A 26,610-nucleotide genomic window follows, 5' to 3' on the forward strand; every position below is an offset into this window, starting at 1 on the left:
AGAAGGTGTCACCGTACTCTATCTCCCAGATCGATCTGTCCTACAAGATAAAGGGATAGCATTACCCTTTTGGGTAAAAAGAGGTACAGGGCTCAAGAGTCTCAAATCAACCTTACTCCCTACCCTATTTCCTCACAGAAAATTGACTCTGCAAATGAGAACACATTCTTTGGTTCCTTTCAAGAGATTCTGGTGTGGAATGTTACTGGCTTTCTGAAAACATAAATGAGCTGATTTTCTCAAAGACAAGGGATTAAGGAACAAAAACGGGGCTTCTAGCTTTACAAGATAACAGATCATGACAATTTAAAATCAAAAAACTTCCAAGAACATGAACATATGAAAGAATGATGTGAAACATGTTGCATGCCTAGCAGTTCTGATACATGTTAAAATCTACACTGTCTACCAAAACAACTGTAGACATAAAAAGAGGATATATGCGTGTATATATATATATAAAAAACAATAAATATTTATCAAGGGTCTGCTATGTGTCAGGCAGTGTTTGAGGTACCACTCATATGTCAAAATCTTTGTCTTGGGGCTGCCACTGTGATGTAGTGGGCTAAGCCTCTGCCTGTGGCGCCGGCATCCCATATGAATGCCAGTTCTATTCCTGGTTACTACTCTTCTGATCCAGCTCTCTGCTATGGCCTAGGAAAGCAACAGAAGATGACCCAAGTGTTTGGACCCCTACACCCACGTGGGAGACCCGGAAGAAGCTCCAGGCTCATGGCTTTCAATCAGCCGTCGCAGTCATTTGGAATGAATCAGTGGATGGAAGACCTTTCTCTCTGTCTCTCCCTCTCTCTGTAACTCTACCTCTCAAATAAATAGATAAAATCTTAAAAAAAAAAAAAAATCTTTGTGTCAATACAAAATAGCAAAATCAAAATAAGTATCATGACTAACCAGGAAAATGTTGTACTGAAAATTTCAGAAGGTCAAGAAAGTATACTCAAACTTATCTTTAAAATAATCTAGACTGGGGCTGGTGCTATGGTGCAATGGGTTAAAGCCCTAGCCTGCAGCACTGGCATCCGATATGGACAGCGGTTCAAGCCCCAGCTGCTCCATTTCTGATCCAGCTCTCTACTATGGCCTGGAAACACACTAGAAGATCACCCAAGTGCTTGGGCCCCTATACCCACATGGGAGACCCAAAAGAAGCTCCTAGCTCCTGGCTTCAGATCAGCCCAGCTCCGGCCGTTATATCATTTGGGGAGTGAACCAACGGATGGAAGAACCCCTCTCTTTGCCTCTACCTCTCTCTGTAACTCTTTCAAATAAATAAAATAAATCTTTTTTTTTTTTTAATCTAGACCACAACAGCTAAAAGGGCAAAATATCACCAATGTAGTTTCATATAAGAAAAACAAACCGATTTCTTATATTTGGAAAGCATTCAACAAAAGGAATGCCAAATAAAATGATCTGAAGTACCACTTTATGTTCAAATTCTGTATTACTAGGGCAGACATTTGGCAAAATTTTGCTTGGGACACCTGCATCTCATATCACAGTGCCTGGGTTTAAGACCTGGTTCTGCTCCCATTTGTAGCTTCCTAGTCATGCATACCCTCGGAGGCACCAAGGAACGGCTCAAGCAGTTGGGTGTTTGCCATGAACATGGGAGGCTCAGATCACGTTCCTACGAGGCTGTGGCTTCAGCCTAGCTGTTGCAGGCATTTGGGGAGTGAATCAGCAGTTGTCAGGTCTCCACTGTCTGTCTCTGTCTCTCTGCCTTTCAAATAAAATAAATAAATTTAAATTCTACATAACCAAGATGATGGTGAATAAAAAGGCCTGTGCAGGGTGCCTTTCTCGTTGTAGCCTAATCTATAGGCTGCCTCTAAGACACTCTAACCAGAGAATGCCACTTCCAGCTCTAAAACTGAGGAATAACCAAAATGGCTCAGAAAAGGTGTAAGAAAGAAATTAAGGTTAGCATAATTCAGAATTCCAGAAACAGCAGTATGAAAAATATTTTATGAGCTATAATTACAAACATGACAAAATATTAAGACATAAATACAAAGAGATATGCTAATTACAGCAATATAAAATACATACAAGCTCATATTTATTTACTCAGCCCTTAAAATGCAAACAGAATGAAAGAAGTAAAGGTAATTTTACTTTTTAGCATACTATTAGCTTATCTTTAAGTATTAGTTTCATTTAAAATATTCCTATCATAAAATAACATAGCAGTATGTTATAAAAGAGAATGCATACCTGATACTCGTCTATTAAATCTGCTAGGAATCGGAACTGCAAAACAAAAAAGAAGCAACATTTAGTTATTCTTGTCACATACACCCACTTTTACCCTCCTTTTTTTAAATGTCTTTGACAGGAGCACCAAGCACCTCAAAATCAAGTGGTGGGGCTGGCACTGTGGAGTAGCAGGTAAAGCTGCCACTTACAGTGCCAACATCCCATATGGACGCTGGTTCGAGTCCCGGTTGCTCCACTTCCAATCCAGCTCTCTGCTATGGCCTAGGAAAGCATGAGAAGATGGCTCAAGTGCTTGGGTCCTTACACTCGTGTGGGAGACTCAGAAGAAACTCCTAGCTCCTATCTTTGGATCAGCCCAGCTCTGGCCATTGCAGCCATTTGGGGAGTGAACCAGTGGATTGAAGACCTCTCTCTTTCTCTGCCTCTGCCTCTCTGTAACTCTGTCTTTCAAATAAATAAATAAATCTTTATAAGTACCGTGCACTACCACAGTACCCAAATAAATCTTTAAAAAAAAAAATCACGTGGTAGATCAGTTCATATGCTTCCTTATCAATCACAAATACTCATAGTTGTTCAAAATGATCATAAAAAGATAATACAGAAAACAAAATCTCTTAGAAAACAAGCTCTCTCTTTCTCTTTTTTTTTTAATCTTTTTTTTTTTTTTTTTTTTTTGACAGGCAGAGTGGATAGTGAGAGAGAGAGACAGAGAGAAAGGTCTTCCTTTTTGCCGTTGGTTCACTCTCCAATGGCCGCTGCAGCCGGCGCATCTCGCTGATCCGAAGCCAGGAGCCAGGTGCTTCTCCTGGTCTCCCATGGGGTGCAGGACCCAAGCACTTGGGCCATCCTCCACTGCCTTCCCGGGCCACAGCAGAGAGCTGGCCTGGAAGAGGGGCAACCGGGATAGAATCCGGCGCCCCGACCGGGACTAGAACCCGGTGTGCCGGCACCGCAAGGTGGAGGATTAGCCTGTTAAGCCACAGCGCCGGCCGAAAACAAGCTCTTTAAAAAATTTTTATTTTATTTATTTGAAAGAGTTACAGAGAGAGGTGTGTGTGGGGGGGTGTCTTCCACCTGCAGGTTAACTCCCCAAATGACCACAACAGCCGGAGCTGAGCTGATCTGAAGCCTGGAGCCAGGAACTTCTTATGGATCTCCCATGCGGGTGACGGGGGCCCAAACACTTGGGCCATCCTCTGCTGCTTTCCCAGGTGCATTAGCAGGGAGCTGGATCAGAAGTAGAGCAGCCAAGACTCAAACCAGCGCGCACATGGGATGCCAATGCTGCAGGCCAGAGCTTTAATCTACTGCAAAACAGCGCTGGCTCCAAAAAAAAGCTCTTTATAACTTCAGTGTATTCAAGGTGGCAATTTTATTTCTGCTCATATCCACATTCTATCTAATTTGCAACATTCTAAACGAATAAGAAGTCCACTGAGCTTTGGTAATGTGATATAGTAGTACTTCCTTTTTAAATATTCCTTAAGCAGATCCCCAGATCTGCTAAATAGCACTTAAATTCAATTATAAAATAATCAAATGAGAATTACATTAAAATGAAAAAATGAAAAATAAACTAGTCATTAAGTTGAAATCCCCCCTCAATATAGGTGGATTTCCTCCTGCCTATGGTCAATATACCGAAAAACATACTTTGTGTGTGTGTGTGAGAGAGAGAGTGTGAGAGAGAGAGAGCAAACGAGCACATGAATGTGAACTCAAGTCCCCATCTTTATGTTGGGAAAAAATGAACTATTTTTGTTTTTAAAGATTTATTTTATTTATTTGAAAGGCAGAGTTATAGAGATGGAGATTGGGGGGGGGCGGGTAGAGGGAGTCTTCCATCTGCTGGTTCATTCCCCAAATGGCTACAACAGCCTGGCTAAGTCAGGCTGAAGCCAGGAGGCTAGAATGCCAGGTCTCCCACGCAGTTGCAGGGGCCCAAGCACTTGGGCCATCCTCCACTGCTTTCCCAGGCATATTAGCAGGAAGCTGGATTTTAAGTGGAGCAGCTAGGACCAGAACCAGTGCACATATGGGATGCCAGCATTGCAGGTGCTGGCCATACCCACTATACCACAATGCCAGCCCCAAAAACACACTTTTTTTTTTCTTCTCACTAATCACCTACTATTTATGTCTGATGGTGATGGTGGTCCATCTCACTACTAAACCATACCATTTGCTTAAAGATTTTTAACCTTCAAAGCTTAATATGATATTTTTAAATTTAAAAACTACACAAAATAAGAAATGAAATCTCTATAGAAACTCAAAATGACAGGGTTAAGAGATTTTTTTTTTTTTTTTTAAGATTTATTTATTTGGGCCGGCGCCGTGGCTCACTAGGCTATTCCTCCGCCTTGCAGCGCCGGCACACCGGGTTCTAGTCCCGGTTGGGGCGCCGGATTCTATCCCGGTTGCCCCTCTTCCAGGCCAGCTCTGTGCTGTGGCCAGGGAGTGCAGTGGAGGATGGCCCAAGTGCTTGGGCCCTGCACCCCATGGGAGACCAGGAGAAGCACCTGGCTCCTGCCATCGGATCAGCGCGGTGCGCTGGCCGCAGCGCGCCGGCCGCAGCGGCCATTGGAGGGTGAACCAACGGCAAAGGACGACCTTTCTCTCTGTCTCTCTCTCTCACTGTCCACTCTGCCTGTAAAAAAAAAAAAAAAAGATACTACCTGGGACACCCACATTCCAAATCACAGTGCCTAGGTGTGAGTCCTGGATCTGGTCCTGATTCCAGCTTCCTGATAATTCAGATCCTGTGAGTCAACAGGTGCTGGTTCAAGTAATCGGATCCCTGCCACCCACTTGAGAAACCTGGATTGAGTTCCTGACTCCTGGTTTCAGCCTGACCCAAATCCAGCTGTTTTGGGTGTTGGAAATAAACCAGTAGATGGTCTCTTTCTTTTTTGCCTCTCAAAAGATTTTTCTTTTAAATCAGTAGGATATTATGTGCTGTATAGTATTTTAAAAAATCAGTATTGCAGGGGCCGGCACTGTGGCATAGTGGGTAAAGCTACCGCTTGCAGTGCCAGCAACCCATATGGGTGCTGGTTTGAGTCCCAGCTGCTCCACTTCCAATTCAGCTCTCTGCTATGGCCTGGGGAAGCAGTGAAAGATGGCCCAAGTTCTTGGGTCCCTGCACCTGCATGGGAGACCCAGAAGATGCTCCTGACTCCTCGCTTTGGATCGGCACAACTCTGGCCGTTGCAGCCATTTGGGGAGTGAACCAGCAGAAGGAAAATCTTTCTCTGTCTCTCTCTCTCTCTCGCTCTCTCTTTCTCACTGTCTGTAACATAACCTCTCAAATAAATAAATAAAATCTTTAAAAAAAGAAAAATATTCAAAATGAAAAAGGGGCATAAAAAAATTTGTTCTCAGCTCACCAAATCTTGTTCCTTTTTCACCAAGACACACAGTTTAACTACATTTATGGGCTTCTCCTGCAATTAGCAATCATGTGACTAAGTTCTGGCCAATGGAATAGTTGCCAGTTCTATCTTGACCTCTAAAAATCCTCCGATGTGGGGCCAGCGCTGTGGCATAATGGGTAAAGCCATCACCTGCAGGGTTGGCATCCCATATGGTACTGGTTCAAGTCCTGGCTACTCTACTTCCTATCCAGCTCTCTGCTATGGCCTGGGAAAGCAGTGGAAGATGGTCCAAGTGCTTGGGCTGTGTTGAGACCCAGAAGAAGCTCCTGGCTTCTGATCAGCCCAGCTCTGACTGTTGCAGCCATTTGAGGAGTGAACCAGTGGATGTAAGACCTCTCTCTCTTTGCCTCAGCCTCTCTGTAACTCTGCCTTTCAAATAAATAAATCTTTTTTAAAAAAAGAAAATCCTTCCATGTGATACTGCAATCACTTCCTCTTGCAATCATATTTAGAGGATCCAGAAGAAGAAAGGTAACAGAGCAGCCTTTCCAAGTAAGGGTTTTCTGAAAATCAAGCTCAAAAAAAAAGAAAAAAAAAACTAGTGACTAACATTCCTAATCACATTAGTTAACTCTTTATATATAAAAGATGACTCAGGGCATTAGTGTTTAATTTTTTTTATTTTTATTTATTTGACAGGTAGAGTTATAGACAGTGAGAGAGAGGCAGAGAGAAAGGTCTTCCTTCTGTTGGTTCACTCCCCAAAGGGCCACCACGGCTGGCGCTGCGCCGATCCGAAGCCAGGAGCCAGGTGCCTCTTCCTGGTCTCCGATGAGGGTGCAGGGCCCAAGCACTTGGGCCATCCCCCACTGCCTTCCCGGGCCACAGCAGAGAGCTGGATTGGAAGAGGAGCAACTGGGACTAGAACCAGGTGCCCATATGGGATGCCAATGCCGTAGGCAGAGGATTAACCAAGTGAGCCACAGCGCCAGCCCCAGGACATTAGTGTTTAATTCTTTCCTTGGATTTTCAGTTAACATGGGCTATTCTGGGACAGGTGTTATGGTATAGCAGGTTAAACCACTACTTGGGATGCCTGCATTCCATATCAGAGTGCCTGGGGTACAAGCAGAATATGGCACAAGTACTTGAGTCCTGCTTCTCATGTGGGAGATCTAGATGTAGTTCCTGGCTTCTGGCTTCAGCCTGGTAGTTGCAGTTATTTGGGGAATCAACAGATAGAAGAGATCTATGTCTCTCACTCTACTTTTATTTTATGTATTTATTTATTTTTTGACAGGCAGAGTGGATAGTGAGAGAGACAGAGAGAAACGTCTTCCTTTTTGCCGTTGGTTCACCCTCCAATGGCTGCTGCGGCTGGCACGCTGCGGCCGGCGCACCGCGCTGATCCGATGGCAGGAGCCAGGTGCTTCTCCTGGTCTCCCATGCGGGTGCAGGGCCCAAGGACTTGGGCCATCCTCCACTGCACTCCCGGGCCACAGCAGAGAGCTGGCCTGGAAGAGGGGCAACCGGACAGAATCCAGCACCCCAACCAGGACTAGAACCCGGTGTGCTGGCGCCACAAGGCGGAGGATTAGCCTAGTGAGCCACGGCGCCGGCTACTCTACTTTTCAAAGAAACAAATCTCTTTTTATATATTTTTTTCATTTTTTATTTTTATTTTTGACAGGCAGAGTGGACAGTGAGAGAGAGAGACAGAGAGAAAGGTCTTCCTTTGCCATTGGTTCACCCTCCAATGGCCGCTGCGGCTGGCACATCTCGCTGATCCGAAGCCAGGAGCCAGGTGCTTCTCCTGGTCTCCCATGCGGGTGCAGGGCCCAAGGACCTGGGCCATCCTCCGCTGCCTTCCCGGCCATAGCAGAGAGCTGGCCTGGAAGAGGGGCAACCAGGACAGAATCTGGCGCCCCAACCGGGACTAGAACCCGGTGTGCTGGCGCCGCAAGGCAGAGGATTAGCCTGTTAAGCCATGGTGCTGGCCTAAAAAAAATTTTTTTTTAATTACTTCAATAGCAGCAGCATCAAGGGAATAAAACACCAATGGGAAGAAAGAAAATGAGCTAATTATAATTATACTGGGAAAGAGATGAAGACGGCTTCATCCAAAACAATACCAAACAGAGAAACAAGAACATGTTAGGAAAAATTTAAGGATTGGCTTTTTGTCTCACTAGGAATATTGCCCTACAAGGGAAAATTCTGTCTCCTTAAATCCCTTATATAGAGACGACCACAGTGACCACGTTATTCATACAACAAGTACTCATCAAGTGCAGAGAAAGCAATAAAAGGAAGCATCCTGAGGATGCAGTCTGAGCTATGCTGTTTGGTTTCAAATCCCAGCATCACTCCACCTGCTGGCAGTGTGACCCTGAACAAGCTATCTTATCTCTGTGCTCCAATCTCCTATCTATAAAAATGAGGTAACAACAGAATCTATCTTACAGGGTTGTTGCTGGGCAAAAAGGAAATCTTTGAACTGGTTGAGAAAAAAGGAGAGGGAAAGGACTGCATTCCAGACAGAAGGGAAAGCATATGCATAGGAAAAATAAGAAAAAAATGAGCTTGACTCATGAGTTTTGGCCTTTCCAGAACCATATTCCCATGTTAGCTAAATGCTTTCCGGTCCCACAGTCTGGACCTAAAAGTGAACCGGCTCAGGAAAGCACCAGTCAGCTTCATGGTTCCCTTTCCTCCAGATGAGGAGCAGCTGACAGTGTAATTACCACGTGACCTAGAACTCCTGGTCTCCAACAGTGGGCCAAGGGTGAAACAGTCCAATGTAACCCATGCCTCACCAAAAGGAATAGAGAGAACACTCCACTTCCCTCCAGCTATTGCTCTTTGGCTAGTTTTAATTCGGTATCATCCAAAGTTCTTACTCGTAATCCAACTTCTCAAGGATTTTTTTTAAGATCTATTTATTTATTTGAAAGGCAGAGTTACAGAGACACAGAAAGAGGCAGAGACAGAGATCTTCCATTCATTGGTTTATTCCCCATATGGCCACAAGGGCCAGAGCTGGGCCAGGCTGAAGTGAGGAACCAGGAGCTTCTTCAGGGTCTTCCACGCGGCTGCAGAGGCACAAGGACTTGGGCCATCTTCCACTGCTTTCCCAGGCACATTAGCAAGGAGCTGGATTGGAAGTGGAGCAGCTGGGACTCAAACCTGCACCAATATGGAATGCCAACACTGCAGATGGAGACAATTTTCTACGCCACAGCACCGGCATCTCATGGATTTTAGTATAGGCAAGTTCTCCCTAGTTTTCAGAGATCAACAGAATCAACCACAGTTATCACACCAGAAATTCTACTAGGCATGTAGCACTCATTAACTTTTACTAAACTTTAGAAAGGTACTCAAGAATTTCATTTTAAAAATGAAAATACTGGCCGGCGCCGTGGCTTAACAGGCTAATCCTCTGCCTTGCGGCGCCGGCACACCAGGTTCTAGTCCCGGTTGGAGCACTGGATTCTATCCCGGTTGCCCCTCTTCCAGGCCAGCCTGTCCTGGCTTCAGCCTGTCCGAGATCTGGCTGTTGCAGGCATTTGGGGAGTGAACGAATCAGCAGATGGCAAATTCTCTCTCTCTTCCCCTTACTCGGTCACCCTGCCTTTAAATAAATCTTTTAAAAAATTAAAATATTTTCCTGGTTGCCCCTCTTCCAGGCCAGCTCTCTGCTGTGGCCCGGGAAGGCAGTGGAGGATGGCCCAAGTGCTTGGGCCCTGCACCCGCATGGGAGACCAGGAGAAGCACCTGGCTCCTGCCTTCGGATCAGCGCGATGCGCCGGCCGCAGCGGCCATTGGAGGGTGAACCAACGGCAAAAGGAAGACCTTTCTCTCTGTCTCTCTCTCTCACTATCCACTCTGCCTGTCAAAAAATAAATAAATAAATAAATAAAAATGAAAATACTGGGGTCGGTGCTGTGGTGTAGCAAGTAAAGCCGCCGCCTGCAGCATGGACATCCACAGGGGCGTTTGAATCTAGGCTGCTCCAACTCCCATCCAACTCTCTGCTATGGCCTTGGAAAGCAGTAGTGGGGCTGGCGCTGTGGCAAACCAGGTAAAGCTGCCGCCTGCAATGCCTGCATCCCATATGGGCGCTGGTTCAAGCCCTGGCTGCTCCACTTCCGATCCAGTTCTCTGCTATGGCCTGGGAAAGCAGTAGAAGATAGCCCAGTCCTTGGGTTCCTGCACCCATGTGGGAAAACCCAGAAGAAGCTCCTGGCTCCTGACTTCAGATCAGCGCAGCTCCAACCATTTTCGGCCAACTGGGGAGTGAACCAATGGATGGAAAACTTCTTTCTGCCTGCCTTCCTCTATCTGTGTAACTCTGACTTTCAAATAAATAAATAAATCAGAAAAGAAAAAAGAGAAGAAAGGAAGGGAGGGAGGGAAAGAAGAAAGAAGGGAGGGGGGAAGGAAGGAAGGAAGAAAGGAAGCAAGCAGTAGAAGATGGCCTAAGTCCTTGGGCCCCTGCACCTGCATGGGAGACCTGGAAGAGGATCCTGACTGCTGGCTTCGGAGCAGCCCAGCTCTGGCCACTGTGGCCATCTGGTGAGTGAACCAGTGAATGGAAGACCTTTCTCTCTAACTCTGCCTTTCAAAAAAGTAATAGGGGCCACTGCTGTGGCACAGCGGATTAAAGCCCTGGCCTATAGCACCAGCATCCCATATGGGCACTTGTTGGAGTCCCGGCTGCTTCACTTCCAATCCAGTTCGCTGCTATGGCCTGCGAAAGCAGTAGAAGATGGCCCAAGCCCTTGGGTCCCTGCACCCTGCTTCGGATCAGCCCAGCTATGGCCGCTGCAGTCATTTGGGGAGTGAACCAGTGGAATGAAGACCTCTCTCTCTCTCTCTCTCTCTCTCTGGCTCTGCTTTCTCTGTAACTCTATCTTTGAAATAAATAAATCTTTAAAAATAAATATAATTAATAAATATTTTTAAATGAAATTACTAAATTTCAGTGGCTGTGATAAGAGCCATGATATAAATTGAAATCCGCCTGATCTCTGAATAAGTCAATTTTTGGTGTGGTTAATTAATCAGTCATCAAGAAACTAATTATATATAGGTCTTCTTAAAACATCTACTTTCTGTACCTGAAAAACAGAAAGACAAACCTCAGAGCAGCAACTCAACCAAAGGAAAATATTCCTTTTTCATAATATTCCTGCTAGCACCTAACACTAACTCTCACTTGGTTCAATTCAGGCCCCTAATCACCATTTACTTGTATTGTTCCATGGATTATAGACAATGTAGTCTCCCAGGATCCAGTATGACCTTGCCTTAGACCACTTCATCACACTGCCTAGTGCACCTAGTATCCTCTTCCCCTTTATAAAGTTGTTTTTTAAGATTTTAGTTATTGGGGCCGGCGCTGTGGTGAAGTGGGTAAAGTTGCCTCCTGTAGTGCTGGCACCCATATGGGTGCCGGTTCAAGTCCTGGCTGCTCCACTTCCAATCCAGCTCTCTGCTATGGCCTGGGAAAGAGTGGAAGATGGCCTAAGTGCTTGGGCCCCTGCACCCACGTGGGAGACCTGGAAAAAAACTCCAGGTTCCTGGCTTCAGATCAGCCCAGCTACAGACATTGTGGTCATTTGGGGAGTAAACCAGCGGATGGAAGATGCTCTCACTTTCTCTATCTCTGCCTCTCAAATAAATAAAACTTAAAAAAAAAAAAAAGGATTGAGGTAAATTGGATTTATCAAAATTATTTATTTTCAAAATGAAAAGTTTGTGGAAAATGGAATAAAAAGATATGTTTGTTGTGGTGTAAAAAAAAAAAAATTAAAGATTCATCCATTTGGGGCTGGCGTTGTGGAGTAGTGGGCATTCTGCAGTGCTGGGATCCCATATGGGCACCAGTTTGATTCCCAGCTGCTCTACTTACAATTCAGCTCTCTGCTGTGGCCTGGAAAAGCAGTAGAAGATGGCCCAAGTCCTTGGACCCCTGCACCAGCATGGGAGACCCGGAGAAAACTCCTGGCTCCTGGCTTCAGATCAACACAGCTCTGCCTGTTGTGGCCATTTGGGGAGTGAACCAGCAGATCAAAGACCTTTCTCTCTCTCTCTGTGCCTCTCCTTTCTGTAACTCTGACTTTCAAATAAATAATCTTTTTTTTTTTTTTAAAGATTCATCTATTTACTTAAGGCAGAGCCACAGAGAGGCAGAAGCAGAGAGGTCCTCTATCCGCTGGCCTGCTCCCCAGATGGCTACAATGCCAGAGTTGGGCCAATCTGAAGTCAGGAGCCAGCAGCCTCCTCCAGATTTCTCATGCAGGTGCAGGGACCCAAGGGCCTGGGCCATCTTCCACCGCCTTCCCAGGCCACAGCAGAGAGCTGGATGGGAAGCGCAGCAGCCGGAACCTGAACCATACCCCAGGGGATGCTGGCACATCAGGTGGTGGTTTCATGTGCCATTCCACAATGCTGGTCCCAGTGCAAAAATTTATGAAATCCATACATCCAAGAGGTCTTTTAAAAGTTCATAAAGAGAGTGCTCGCTTTGGCAGCACATATACTAAAAAAAGTTCATAAAGAGATGGGCATTGTGGCACAACAGGTTGAGCTGCTGCTTGGAATGCATACATCCTATATTGAGTGCCTGAGATCAAATGCCACTTCCACTTCCAATCCAGCATCCTGGTAATGCACCTGGGAGGCACAGATAATGGCCCAAGTACTTGGGTTCCTGTCACGCACGTATGGAGACCCAGATGATGTTCGTGATTTGGCCCAATCCCAGATGCTGTGGGCAACTGGAGAATGAACCAGCATATGGGAGATCTCTATCACTATGCCTAAATAAATTTTCAGAAAAAAGACTGAGGTACTGAGATATCCCACAACAGAGAAGAGCCTAAAAACATTAAGTAACAGAAGCAAAAGATTACACACTATATGATTCCATTCATATGAAAAGTCCATGATCAGTAAATCTAAGGAGACAAAAAGTAAATTAGAGGTTGCCTAAGGACAAAAGGAACGAGTGTTGCTAAGTGATGGCTAAAATGTATGGTACTTCCTGGGGTGATGGAAATATTCTAAAACAAATGTGAATATACTAAAAAAATGCTGAGTTATACACTTCAGAGAGGCGCTATGAATGGTATATAATATCTCCATAAAGGGCTGGCACCATGGCAGTAGGTTAATCCTCCACCTGCGGTGCCAGCATCCCATATGGGCGCTCGGTTCTAGTCCTGGTTGCTCCTCTTCCAGTACAGCTCTCTGCTGTGGCCTGGGGGGGCAGTGGAGGATGGCCCAAGTGTTTGGGTCCCTGCACCCACATGGGAGACCAGGAAGAAGCACCTGGCTCCTGGCTTCGGATTGGCACAGTGCCAGCCGTGGCGGCCATTTGGGGAGTGAGCCAATGGAAGGAAGACCTTTCTCTCTCTGTCTTTCTCTCTCACTGTCTATAACTCTACCTGTCAAATAAATTTAAAAAAAAAAAAAAAAAAGGGAAAGAGACTCACAATATATCACCAAATAAAAAAGCTTTAAAAAAAAAAATACCTCCATAAAGCTGCTATCAAGAAAAATGCTGAGTCTATCTCTCTACCTTTCAAATAAATAACAATATAGCTTAAAAAAAAAAAAAAAAGAAAAGAAAAATGCTGGGAGACCTTCAAGTATAAATGTCCTATGGTAATCACAAAGGTGATTAAAGTCTAAGTGCCAAGTTATTTTTGTGCAAGCTAGAGTAACGTTAAAAAAAAAAAAAGATTTATTTAATTATTTGAAAGGCAGAGTTACAGAGCGGCAAAGGTAGAGAGTGAGAGAAACAGGTCTTCCATCTGCTGGTTCACTCTCCAACTGGCCACAACCACTGGAGCTGGGACGATCCGAAGCCAGGAGCCAGGAGCTTCCTCTGGGTCTTCATCTTCCACTGCTTTCCCAAGCCATTAGCAAAGAGCTGGATCAGAAGTGGAGCGGTCGGGACTCAAACTGGAGCGTTTATGAGATGCTGGCATTGCAAGCGGCAGCTTTACCAGCTACGCCACAGCACTGACCCCTAGAGTAACTTCTTAGTAAGGCTTCGCTCTTCAGGCTTTCTCAGCAACTAAATTCTCATTATAATATTTCATACTTTGAAAAACTGCTTTATATAAAAGCTGTTATTAAAACAAACCAATGGGGCCAATGCTGTGGTGTAGAGAATAAAACTGCCATCATGTAGTGCTGGCATCCCATATGGTTGCAGGTTTGCGTCCCAGCTGCTCCACTTCCAATCCAGCTCTCTGCTGTGGCCTGAGAAAGCAGTAGAAGATGGCCCAAGTCCTTAGGCCCCTGATCCTGTGTGGGAGACCCGAATGAAGCTCCAGGCGCCAGCCTTAGAATCGGCGCAGCCTCCAGCCATCATGGCCACTTGGGGAATGAACCAGCGGATAGAAGACTTCTCTGTCTCTGCCTCTGCCTCTCTGTAACTCTGCCTTTCAAATAAATAAATAAATCTTTAAACAATAAATAAACTAGCCGGCGCCGCGGCTCACTAGGCTAATCTTCCGCCTTGCGGCGCCGGCACACTAGGTTCTAGTCCCGGTTGGGGCGCCGGTTCTGTCCCGGCTGCCCCTCTTCCAGGCCAGCTCTCTGCTGTGGCCAGGGAGTGCAGTGGAGGATGGCCCAAGTGCTTGGGCCCTGCACCCCATGGGAGACCAGGATAGGCACCTGGCTCCTGCCATTGGATCAGCGCGGTGCGCCGGCCGCAGCGAGCCAACCGCGGCGGCCATTGGAGGGTGAACCAACGGCAAAGGAAGACCTTTCTCTCTGTCTCTCTCTCACTGTCCACTCTGCCTGTCAAAAAAATAAATAAATAAAATAAATAAATAAATAAACTAATAACAACTAGTAAGCTTTTTGATTCGAGCAGCATACAACTTTACACACTGAATTTGTTGGGCAAAAGGAACTTACTAAGAAAAGTTTCCTTGCTATATACAGTTCTTTTTTTTTTTTTTTTAAGATTTATTTATTTGAAAGGTAGAGTTACAGACAGAGGGAGAGACACAGAGAAAGGCCTTCAATCTTAGAGGGAAAATGAATTCTTTCACCGGTAGATATAATGTTAGATATAAGTTTTTAGATAAGTGTTACTTATTAAGTTGAGGAAATTATATTCTACTTATTGTTTTCTTAGAGTTTCATTATTTTTATTATTATTTTTTTTTTTTGACAGGCAGAGTGGACAGAGAGAAAGAAAGGTCTTCCTTTTCCGTTGGTTCACCCTCCAATGGCCACCATGGCCAGTGCACCACGCTGATCCGATGGCAGGAGCCAGGTGCCTATCCTGGTCTCCTATGGGGTGCAGGGTCCAAGCACTTGGACCATCCTCCATTGCACTCCCTGGCCACAGCAGAGAGCTGGCCTGGAAGAGGGGCAACCGGGACAGGATCGGTGCCCCGACTGGGACTAGAACCCGGTGTGCCGGCGCCGCAAGGCGGAGGATTAGCCTATTGAACCGCGGCGCCGGCCTATATACAGTTCTAACACTATATATCCTATTGCTAACTTAAGTAGTGTATATTTATAATTTTAATGTCACTGACTATACAGTGTATTTTGTCTTTTTTTAATCATATAGAACACATAAAATGTACCATTTAGTCATTTTTAAAGTGTACAATTCAGCAGCATTAAGTGCATCCACAGTGCTGTACTACCAGCATCACTATCTAACTCCAGAACTTTTTCATTATCCCAAATAGAAAAGTCCACACTCATTAGACAATGCCCTATTACTCCCTTCCCCCACTCCTTGGTAACCTCTATTGTTCTTCTGGTCCCTTAAATCAGTCCCTTCTAGGTAACTTGTGTAAGTGCAACCATACAGCATCTGTCCTGTTGTATATGCCTATGTTATTTAGCACATGTTCAATGATGTAGCATCCTCCATGGTTGTTTTTGTTTTGTTTTGTTTTGTTTTTTTGACAGGCAGAGCCAGACAGAGAGAGAGTCAGAGCCAGACAGAGAGAGAGTCAGAGAGAAAGGTCCTCCCTCTGTTGGTTCACTCCCCAAATGGCCGCTATGGCCGGCGCACTGTGCCGATCTGAAGCCAGGAGCCAGGCGCCTCCTCCTGGTCTCCCAAGGACTGGGCCATCCTCTACTGCCCTCCCGGGCACAGCAGAGAGCTGGACTGGAAGAGCAACCAAGACTAGTACCCGGCACCCCAACCGGGACTAGAACCCAGGGTGCCGGCGCCGCAGGCGGAGGATTAGCCTAGTGAGCCAAGGCGCCAGCCCAGAATAATATTCTAACATATGTATATGCTACATGTTTCTAACCCATTTATCTGTTAATGGACACTTCGGTTATTTTCACCTTTGGGCTACTGTGAATAATGCTCCAGTGTATGTTTGTGTACCAGTAGCCCTGCTTCCAATTCTTTTGGACACATCCCTGGGAATGGAATTGCTCCACCATATGGTTAAGCCTTATGTTTAATTTTTGGAGGAACCACCGAACTTTTCCACAGCACTGGACCATGGTTACATCCCCATGAGCAATGTGCAAAGGTTACAACTTCTTCACATCCTGGTTTTTTTTTTTTTTTGCTTGCTCTCTTGTTTAAATAATGACCATCCTTATGGAGGTGAAGTGGTATCTCATTGTGTGTCTATTTTAGTCTATTATCTTTCTGTTTTAGTCTATTATCTTTAAATAGAAATTCCCCTCATATTGATTTCTATAAATACATGTGGCACAGCCACTTGAGATACAAACAAGAAGTATCTCAATACCAATAAAACAGAACACAGAGCTACTGAAATTTTAAATCAACTCAATTTTGAAAATGACATAAAAGATAAAGAATGAAGACATAATACAAAAACTTACAAACTCTGTTTTACTCTTCTGGGACTAATTTCCAAAATACTAATGTTTTGTGTAACTAAAAATTGTCATGAAGCAGGTTACAGCTTTTTAATTTTTACAGATGACAGTGAATCCTGAAATAAAGCTTTTAAAGACACATTTTTCCTTGTGAAACTTGTTACTGTCCCCTCTTTTTAAAGATAAGAAAATCTGAAATCAAATAGGTTTGACAACTTGTCCAAGAATACAAAGCAAAACTGTAGCAGAGATTTGGAAAACAATTTGTGATTTCCAAAAAATCTATAATGTGATAGATAATAGGTCAAGGGAAACAGGACAGCAAATGCTTTTAGAACCCACTTTGTCCAACAAGGGGAAGCGCACAACTCCTGGAGCCATGACCGCTGACTACTTACCAGCTGTGAGGGGAAGGTGAGGCCAGACCAGATTCAAACTACAGAACAGCTCCTTGCTTTGTCCCCTCCGTGTGAGCTAATAATACCAAGACTGTAACTTTGTTTCTCCAATGTTTTCATTGTTTTGTTAAATGTCCACTGCTCAAAAGCTGGATAATTCTATCATTAAATTGCTAAAGCACATGTTAGAACACCTTGGAAAACAGAATTGTTTCCTGACATGACAGAGCCTTGTCTTCTTCCCTGCAACCCACACACTAGACAAAATCCTGGTCTGCTCTTGGCAAACCTGATTCAACTGTTTCAACAAAAAAAGCCATACATTTTCATTCTCAAGGGCCATACTTTAAGAAATGCATATCTAGGAACCTGCGCTGTGGCACAGCGGATAAAGCCACCGCCTGCAGTGCCAGCATCCCATATGAGCGCGGGTTCGAGTCCCACCTGCTCCATTTCCGATCCAGCGCTCTGCTGTGGCCTGGGAGAGCGGTAGCGGACGATGGCCCAAGTGTTTGGGCCCCTGCACCTGCATGGGAGACCTGGAGGAGACTCCTGGCTCCTGGCTTCGGATCGGTGCAGCTCCAGCTGTTGCGGCCATCTGGGGAGTGAACCAACGGATGGACGACCTCTCTCTCTCTCTGACTCTTTCTCTCTCTGTGTAACTCTTTAAATAAATAAATAAATCTTAAAAAAAGAAGAAGAAGAAATGCAGAAGAGAAACTACCCGATCGACATTCGCTTTAAAATATTCTGCAAAGGGGAGGGAGAAAGGTACAGAGGAAACATTGACGACAAGAACTCTCCACTGTTTAAGGGGGTGACAGCATACAGGGGTGAGGCGCGCCTTTTTCTCTTCCACGCTTAAAATTTCTTTCATAGTAACTTTTCCAAAAAGTGAATTCTTTCCAAACAAAGTTACCGTCCCCGGACGTCAATGCTCTCGTCTCCGGAACGAAAGCAGGCGAGGGGGCTCCGGCAGGGCCTGCCGCGGGCTGCGGGCTGCGGGCTGCGGGCTCCCGGGCCGGCGCCGGCACGCGGGCCCGGGCCGACAGAGCACCTCGTCTGGAGGCGGCGCGCCGCCCGGCCCTCGCCGGAGGCTCTGGGACACCCAGCGAACTCCTCCGGAAGACTCCCGGGCCCGGCGCACACGCCCCCCGGCTCCCCTACCTTCCAGGTCGGCGTCTTCCTCGGAGTCGCTGTCGGCGTTCTCGTCGGCGACGGGGAGCGGGCTGGGCCCCGGCTCGGCCGCCGCTGAGGGAGGGGCGGCGGACGGCACGAAGGCTTGGACGCGGGCCTCGCGCAGGCGGCTGAAGTAGTCCACGGCGAAGTCGACGAGGTCGGGCGGCTGCTGCCGCAGCACCTCCACCGTGTAGCCCTGCAGCAGCTCCATGAGCCCCGGCGGGATCTGGATGTGGCTCATGCCGGCGGTAACCGCGGCGGCGGGCGGGTCCGGGCCGCCGGCGGCCACTGCCTCCGCGCGCTCTCACGCTCACGCCGGCCTCTCGCGTGGCGCCCGCGAGGTTCTCCTCCCGCGCCCGCCGGGCCTGGCCCTCCCCGCCTCGCGCCGCGCGTGGACCGGGGCTGGGCTTCTGGGCCGCGCAGCCCCCAGCTACCACAGCCGGCCTGCAGCCGCCGCCGCTGTCACCGGGCCCCCGCCGCTGTCACCCGGCCCCCGCCGCCGCCGCCGGCGCCGCCGCCGCCGCGGGGACCGACGGGCAGCCGAGCTGGACGGGCGGGGCAGGCGCCCGGGTTGTGACGCACGCGGCCGCGGCGTGCGCGCTCCCGCCGAGAACTGGCCCTCAGCGCGCGTGCGCCGCCCGTTTCCCTGGCAGAAGTGGCGGACGACCCCGGGTGAGTGAGTACTTTACTTGGGAGGCACGCTGACTCTTGCCTCTTGGGTAATCGTGGAAACCTTTCATCTGTCTTTTCAACGCACGCTGAGAGCCTGTTTGCGTGCACTTAGCACCAGGCACACTGGCCGGACACTCGACCCCCAGGTGCAGAACGACAGAGCCCACTCTGGGGGGTGACACTGAAGGTGACCCTGAGCAGGACCCGAGCAGATGATGATCTGGAGGGAAACCATGACCACCGTCCTCAGCAAAAACAAAGTCCCTGTGGAGTTGGGACCCTTCCCCCTCCCGGGCTGCCAGCGAGAATGGTGGCATGACCATAGTCCCCTGGGGAGTCGGGTGAGGTCTGTGCGGTATCAAATGGGGAAGACCTTGTAGGAAGTTGTAGTTGCAGTGTGATGATCATTTGAGAGCCGCAAGCAACAGAAACTTGAAGGAGCTCAGCCCACTGACGTGTGTGTGCTAAGAAAGGGGAATGAAGGCCCAGCGGGGTACGGCCTCTCTGCCTGTTCTTCTTTTCCAGCACACCCACCAGGGTCCCCAGGTCTAGGTCTGCACACTGCTCTCCCCACAGGCCACCCTGGGCCAGCATGGATGATACACTGGAGCAGTCCACAACAACACTGGGAAGGGGACCCGGGTGAAAGGGAGAGGCCAGGCTATTTCCCACCTTGCTCCCATCCTCCCGACAGCCTGGAAAGGAATAGGAAAGGGGGAGACCTTCATGGGCTGTCCATGCTGCAGTTTACATGCTGACCCCAGGCCCGGTGAGCCTCTAGAACAATTCTCCCTCCGCTTGCCAAGCCCAGCCAGGCAGTCAGCAGCTATAGGCTTGGGAACCTGAAGGGCCTTTGAGATGCTTAAGCACCACCTGGTAATTACTCAGTATTAATTAAAATCCTCACTAGCACCTCCCATACAGGCTTGGACAACAGCCAAGAGCTCAGAGCTGCAAAGAACTAAGCTGCCCATAGCGGAAGCCCTTCATTTCTTCATTTCTGTGGTGCAGAGGCCAGTCCAAGCGCTAGGCTAGGCAAGCCTGGGGTTACAAACTGTAGTTTCCCTAGAGACACCGGACCCCTGTTGCCTGCTGGCTCCGTGTTGCACACTTTTGGACAAGGTTTACTGACAAAGGTAAGTTTCAACAGAGCAAGCACAGCCAATGAAACTAAGCTCTCCCAACCTCAGTCTCAAGATATGGGATCCTGGGGCCAGCGCTGTGGCATAGTAGATTAAGCTTCTGCCTGTAGCCCAGTATCCCATATCAGCACCGGTTGGTGTACAAGCTGCTCCTCTTCCAATCCAGCTCTTTACTTATGGCCTGGGAAAGCAGTAGAAGATGGCCCAAGTGCTTGGGCCCCTACACCCACGTGGGAGACCTGAAAGAAGCTCCTGGCTCCTGGCTTTGGATCAGCCCTGCTCTAGCTGTTGTGGCCATTTGGGGAGCGAACTAGCAGATGGAAGACCTCTCTCTCCCTGTCTCTGTCTCAAATAAATAAATATCTGGGGGCGGGGGAGTGGAGCTGTGCCAGCTGCAGTGCTGGCATCCCATATGGGCACTGGTTCTAGTTCTGGCTCTTCCACTTCTGATCCAGCTCTCTGCTATGGTCTGGGAAAGCAGTAGAAGATGGCCCAAGTCAGCTGGCGCCACGGCTCACTAGGCTAATCCTCCCTGGGTTCTAGTCCTGGTCGGGGCGCCAGATTCTATCCTGGTTGCTCCTTTTCCAGTCCAGCTCTCTGCTGTGGCCCGGGAGGGCAGTGGAGGATGGCCCGAGTGCTTGGGTCCTGCACCCGCTTGGGAGACCAGGAGGAAGCACCTGGCTCCTGGCTTTGGATTGGCGCAGCGCGCCGGCTGGAATGGCCATTTGGGGGGTGAACCAATGTAAGGAAGACCTTTCTGTCTGTCTGTCTCTCTCACTAACTTTGCCTGTCAAAAAAAAAAAAAAAAAAGAAGAAGAAGAAGAAGAAGAAGATGGCCCAAGTGCTTGGGTCCCTGCACCCACGTGGGAGACCCGAAGAAGCTCCTGGCTCCTGGCTTCATATTGGAACAGCTCCAGCTATTGTGGCCATCTGGGGAGTGAACCAGCAGATGGAAGCCTCTCTCTCTCTCTCTCTCTCTGCCTTTCCTCTCTGTGTAACTCTGACTTTCAAATAAATGGGTCAATCTTAAAAAAAAAAAAAAAAAGATCTGGGATCCTTTGCTTCAAAGATTTGCTTCTAATCTCAGAATATGAAGACCTCACTAAAGACAGGCAGTAAATGACCAGCTGGAGGGGAAGTGTCCCTCAATTCTTTGCTTTTTGGTAGACAACTCTTCCAAGTTTTCCAGGGTCAGTCCATGACCGTAAAACTCAGGAAATCTGGATGTGAGGCCCACTGTACATCTTACCTGGGACCTGCTTGTCTTCAGGAAGCCCTACCACCAACACTTTGGAAAGGCAAATTCACAACTTCACTCCTTAGTTCGCCCAGACTGTCAGGTTTTATATGTTTAAAGGGAGACAAGTAGGATTAGAATTCCGGCCTCAATTACAAAGTAGAGAACAAGAAAGCTGCTTCAGGGCTGAGAACAGAGCTGGATCTAAGTCCTTTCAATGCTCCAAGCAATCCTCACTGGCCTCTGCTGGGCTGATCTGCCTGACTTTTCTCAGATACCTACAATCCAGCCAGCCAGCCACCAAGTAGTTTTCAAAAGGCATTCCTGGGCTAGCATTCTGTTGCAGTGGGTAAAGCCAGCGCCTGCGATGTCAACATCCCATATGGGCACCAATTTAAATCCCGGCTGCTCTGCTTCCAATCCAGTTCCTTGATAATGACCTGGGAAAAAAGTAGTAAATGGCCAGGGTGTTTGGGTCCCTGTCATCCACTTGGGAGACCTGGAGGATCCTGGCTGTGGCCTGGCCCAGCCTTGGCCATTGTGGCCATCTGGGGAGTGACAGCAAACAGAAGATCACTCTGTTTGTCCCTCTGCCTCTGTAATTCAAATCAATCTTTAAAAAAAAAATTTTTTTTTAAAGTCATTCTAAAAGGAGAGGTAGCCACAGAGCTGCTCCTCACCTCTCTATAGAACAGCCTCAGAGTAAGGATGGACACTCCTTCTTCAGGTCCAACCTGGCTCCCCCCTCCTACGCTTGGTCCCCAGAGCAGGGATCCATCTCTGCCCCTCCTGACCAACCCTTTGTAGCAAATGGGGACCCAAGGGCCTTCATGAATGCCAAGCTGAGCTGTCCAAAAGGCCCTGCAACAGGAGACAACACCATTGATGTGAGACATCTTCTACCCTTGTCCTGCATTCATCCTGCCTGCATCAAGCCAGTCCAGCTGCACCAGTGGAGGTGACCATGGCAACCAAACCCACAGGCAGCCAGTAACTGGAAAAGAGCTGCCAACAGCAAATGACAGTGGGTGAAAAGGCCAAGAGCAGAGACCTACAGAAGTGAGAGAAATACAGAGAAGACAGAGAGACACTGACATGTGCTCCATCCCAACCTTGTCCTACTCACAACCTAGTAGGCAATCAACATCTTGCACAGACTGACACAAAGGAGCTACTTCTCAGAGGTGTTTACAACTAGGGATGCAGAGTAACCCCAGGGAGCAGCAAGTTGTTTAGCCCAACAGCAGTGGGCCTTGGAAATTATTACAGTGAGGGCACCCACTGCTGTTCTGATAAAACAATGGCTTTCACGTGCTTTTTTTTTTTTTTTTTAAAGAGATTTAAAAAAATTTTTTTTTTTTTCGACAGGCAGAGTGGACAGTGAGAGAGAGAGAGAGACAGAAAGGTCTTCCTTTGCCATTGGTTCACCCTCCAATGGCCGCCGTGGTAGAGCGCTGCGGCCGGCGTACCGCACTGTTCCGAAGGCAGGAGCCAGGTGCTTCTCCTGGTCTCCCATGGGGTGCAGGGCCCAAGGACTTGGGCCATCCTCCACTGCACTCCCCTGGCCACAGCAGAGAGCTGGCCTGGAAGAGGGGCAGCCGGGACAGAATCCGGCGCCCTGACTGGGACTAGAACCTGGTGTGCCGGCGCCGCTAGGCGGAGGATTAGCCTGTTGAGCCACGGCGCCGGCTTTCACGTGCTCTTGATAGGTTTATTATTTAAAAGGTAGCCCCCCTTTCCAGGAAGAAGAGAGTCTAAATCCCCTGTGACAACTCTGAAGCCTGCTCTTGGTCTAGGCTCCCAGCTTGCATTTGTTAAGCTTTCTCATACCCTCTGCCTACTACAAGGTTTCAGTCACAGCTAGAACACCTCTTCAGTGACAAATGGCCACTTCTTTAAGCCACTCAAGCCCCCCACCCACCTCCTAGGAACTGTTGGTCACTTGCCAACCTCTGTATGCCAGCTCTTCTCCAATCCAGTCCTCCCAGCTCACTTAGAACTCACCACCAGTTTTTATTTGGCCTCAGCGGGTGGAAGCAGGCCTTACCAAAGTTGTCCTGAGCCTCCATCATGCCACTGCCAGGAGCTCTGATCTGTTTCATCCGAGAGTCCATGCTCCACAAAGCAGTTAATTCCTGGACCACCTGTGAGCCCCGGGACACTGTAGCCCAACAAAGTAACAGTCTCCGCAGCAGACCCATCCCTGCCTCTGAAACAGCAGGGCAAGGACAGAACCTGGCTGGAGAGCCACAGGCCTAGATGCTTGCCGCAGCAAAGAAGGAAGAAAAGGAAGCCCTCAGGGAGCACTTGGCCCTGGGCTTTCCCAGTGCCCATCAGGACTCCATGTGCCACTCCTGGCCTTACTGAAAGGCCAGGGGCCTAGGCTTTGTCCCTGTATGGCAGTCTTCTGGAGCCTGAGCCAAGTAGCCCCAGGACAGCCTCTGATAGCATCACAAGCCTTGTTCAGGAAGCCCAGACACCAGTACCCGCTCTTACCAGTTTGCCAATGACCTCTGAAGATCAGTTTACCCTGTCTGAGCTTTGGCTTCTACATCTGAAAGGGGAGTAAACATCCCTACCCATTAAACATTGGTTCGACATGGGGTTGAAGAAATGAGAATGAACCTGCGAGGAGGTAAGGTATGGAGCCTTCCAGTCTCACAAGGCTGTGGGGTAGGAACTGTTTGGGATATGGATGGTATGACCTTATGGCAGAATGGTACTGTTAGGCAGGAAGTCAGGAATTAGCCTGTGTGTGTGTGAGACCAGCACCTACCATGGAAGCTCCTAAAGCCCAGCAATTTGCACTTGAAAGTCCTGCTCAGACCCTGATAACCTGGGAAGGTCTTCCCAGCCCTTCCCCCAGGGAAAGCTCCCAGGAGAATTCTCTCTCCTCAGGAATGGGCTACCTGACTTGATAGCGCAGAGCAATAAATTCATCACAGAGCCCTAAGGGAAGCCCCTCTACTTTGATCCCCCAGCAAATCTGGGGAGGAAGTTGTTAATTTTCACCCAACAAATCCTTCTGCTAGGACTCCCTATCCTTTGTCCTGGAGGAGAGGGAGAGGTAGGTAAACAGACTCTTAAAAACCCGACCAGCACTGTGGCTCACTTGGTTGATCCTCTGCTGCGCTGGCATCCCTTATGGGCGCCGGGTTCTGGGTTCTAGTCCTGGTTGCTCCTCTTCCGGTCCAGTTCTCTGCTGTGGCCCGGGAGGGCAGTAGAAGATGGCCCAGGTGCTTGGGTCCCTGTACCCGCATGGGAGACCAGGAGGAGGCACCTGGCACCTGGCTTTGGATCAGCGCAGCATGCTGGCCGTAGCAGCCATTTGGGGAGTAAACCAATGGAGGGAAGACCTTTCTGTCTCTCTTCACTGTCTATAACTCTACCTGTCAAATAAAAAAAACAAATCCAGGAGTCTAAACAGACTGCTTGCTTGCTCAGCCCTCTGCTCTCTGCTGAGCCACCTGCCTGGCCTGCCCAGGTGTATTCTCTCCATTCAACCATATGACCTAGCTCTCCCCCAGTCCCAGTGACTGGGCGCTCTCTCTCTATCCCTACCATTCTGATGGATGCCCTATCCCCAATAAAGCCTTATCACTGGAGTCGGCGCTGTGGTGTAGCAAGTAAAGCCACCGCCTGCAGTGCCAACATCCCATGTGGGTGCCGGTTTGAGCCCCAGCTGCTCCACTTCTGATCCATCTCTCTGCTATGGCCCAGGGAAAGCAGTGGAAGATGGCCCAAGTCCTTGGGTCCTTGCACCCACGTGAGAGACTTGGAAGAAGCACCTAGCTCCTGGCTTTGGATTGGTGTAGCTCCGACCGTTGTGGCCAACTAGGTAGGGAATGAACCAGCAGATGGAAGGCCTCTCTCTCTCTCCTCTCTCTGTCTGTCTCTCTCTCTCTGCCTCTCCTTCTCTGTGTGTGTGACTCTGACTTTCAAATAAATAAATAAATGTTAAAAAAAAAAAAACACACACACTACCTTATCACTTTGCTCTCTAATGCCTGAATTCTTCCTTGTGTGAAGACAAGAACCCGGTGGCTTCCATGGCTCTTTTCTCTGGTGACAGTACCCTGTGCTGCTAAAAGATCACTGTTGCAACAACCTGCCCTCTGTCCCTCACCCTTGGCCCACTTTCCCTTTTTGGTGCCTGAGCAAGGCTGCTGTCACCAGTTGGTTGGTTTAGCAATCACTGGCTGCCACTTGACTGTGACAGAGAAGTTGCTGGAGAGGGCCCCAATTTGCCCCGCATCCCTTCCCCATCAGGGCAGGAACAGGTGGCACTTCAAAGTGAACCACAGAGAGAAAGCAGCAGCCAGGAGGGAGTCCTCCCCATCTGCTCTGTCCCCTTCACAAGGATGCCTCCAGGGGCTTCCCTATTTGACTTATCATCTACTGAACACCCAAAGGAGTAAAAGAATCTACCATCACTAACATGAAGTAACCAAAACACTCTATTTTAGAAGGGAAAATATTTCAAAGGGCAAATTATCCAGAATAACACAGACTGTAAAAGTGTCCCTAAGCCATTGGAATGGCTGGCATTTGGCTGCAATGCAAACACACTTACAAGAGCTTCCTGGCAAAGGCCAAGGTTTCAGGATAGGCTCAAGGACTGGCTGATATTAAGGATAGCTTCAGGGGGCCAGCACTGTGGTGCAGCAGGTCAAGCTGTTGCTTGCAATGTAGCCATCTCCCACATCAAAGTGCCAATTTGACTAATCCTTGGGGCTGCCATTGTGGCACAGCAGGTTATACCATCTGCAGTGCTGGCATCACATATGAGGACAGGTTTGAGACCCGGCTTGTTAGGAAACTGGCACAGTTTTAGCCAGGTGGCCACACGGCCCAACCTCTGTGGTCAAGCTCCACCCCCATCCTAATGGGATTCCCTGCTCCTGCTTCCCTGCCCGCCCTCGGGCAAAGTTTTAAAAAGGCCTGTTCCTGAACGTGCTCCTTGGTTCTTCTCTCTTGGCTCCTCTCCTCCTCTCATCTCTCTTCTCTCCCTCTTTGTCTCTCTCACAGTCTCATCTCTTTTTCCCTCTTCACCCCTTCCCTCCGGTCTACTGAGTGTTCCCCAATAAACTCTTTCCCTTACTCCAGTGTTCGGTGTGTTGGCCGGGAAAACCTTACATTGGTGATCCAGTGTCCCTCAGTGACTTTGCTCTCCCTTTGGGGACCTCTAAACTGCTCTGGGGTCCTCGATTTCTGCCAGTTGCAAAGCACACCCCCCCAGAACTCCTTCCACGCCACCAAACACTCTGCGATCTCCATCCACACATAGGCCTTCCAAATTTTGAGGTAAGACGCGGAACGGGAAGCTCTCACAGTGACTCTTGGAGTTGTGGTCTGCTCTCCTCTACATTCGTCTGAGGCTTTTCTACTTTCGTCTAAGGTCGTAGTGCTAGACACCACAACTCCTACTTAAGGCCTTTAGCCTTAGTTGTGTCCGGGCAACAGTGGGTGTGAGTGACGACTCCATCTCTGTTCCCCATTTT

General features: G+C 48.3%; 1 protein-coding gene across 1 annotated transcript in view; it reads right to left on the reverse strand.

The window, feature by feature from the left end:
• PRKAR2A (protein kinase cAMP-dependent type II regulatory subunit alpha) overlaps nucleotides 1-18,395 on the reverse strand; it is a 59,973-nt gene extending 41,578 nt beyond the window's left edge. Inside the window, exons 1-2 of the mRNA XM_062200821.1 lie at nucleotides 18,047-18,395; nucleotides 2,242-2,277 (exon numbers count right to left, since the gene is read on the reverse strand). Of these exons, the coding sequence (XP_062056805.1) occupies nucleotides 2,242-2,277; nucleotides 18,047-18,299 (289 nt within the window). The 5' untranslated portion in view covers nucleotides 18,300-18,395. The remainder of the gene's footprint in view (nucleotides 1-2,241; nucleotides 2,278-18,046) is intronic.
• Between the last annotated feature and the right edge of the window lie 8,215 nt (nucleotides 18,396-26,610).

This window comes from Lepus europaeus, chromosome 9 (genome assembly GCF_033115175.1).
Source record: "Lepus europaeus isolate LE1 chromosome 9, mLepTim1.pri, whole genome shotgun sequence".
In the NCBI taxonomy this organism is placed as follows: domain Eukaryota; kingdom Metazoa; phylum Chordata; class Mammalia; order Lagomorpha; family Leporidae; genus Lepus; species Lepus europaeus.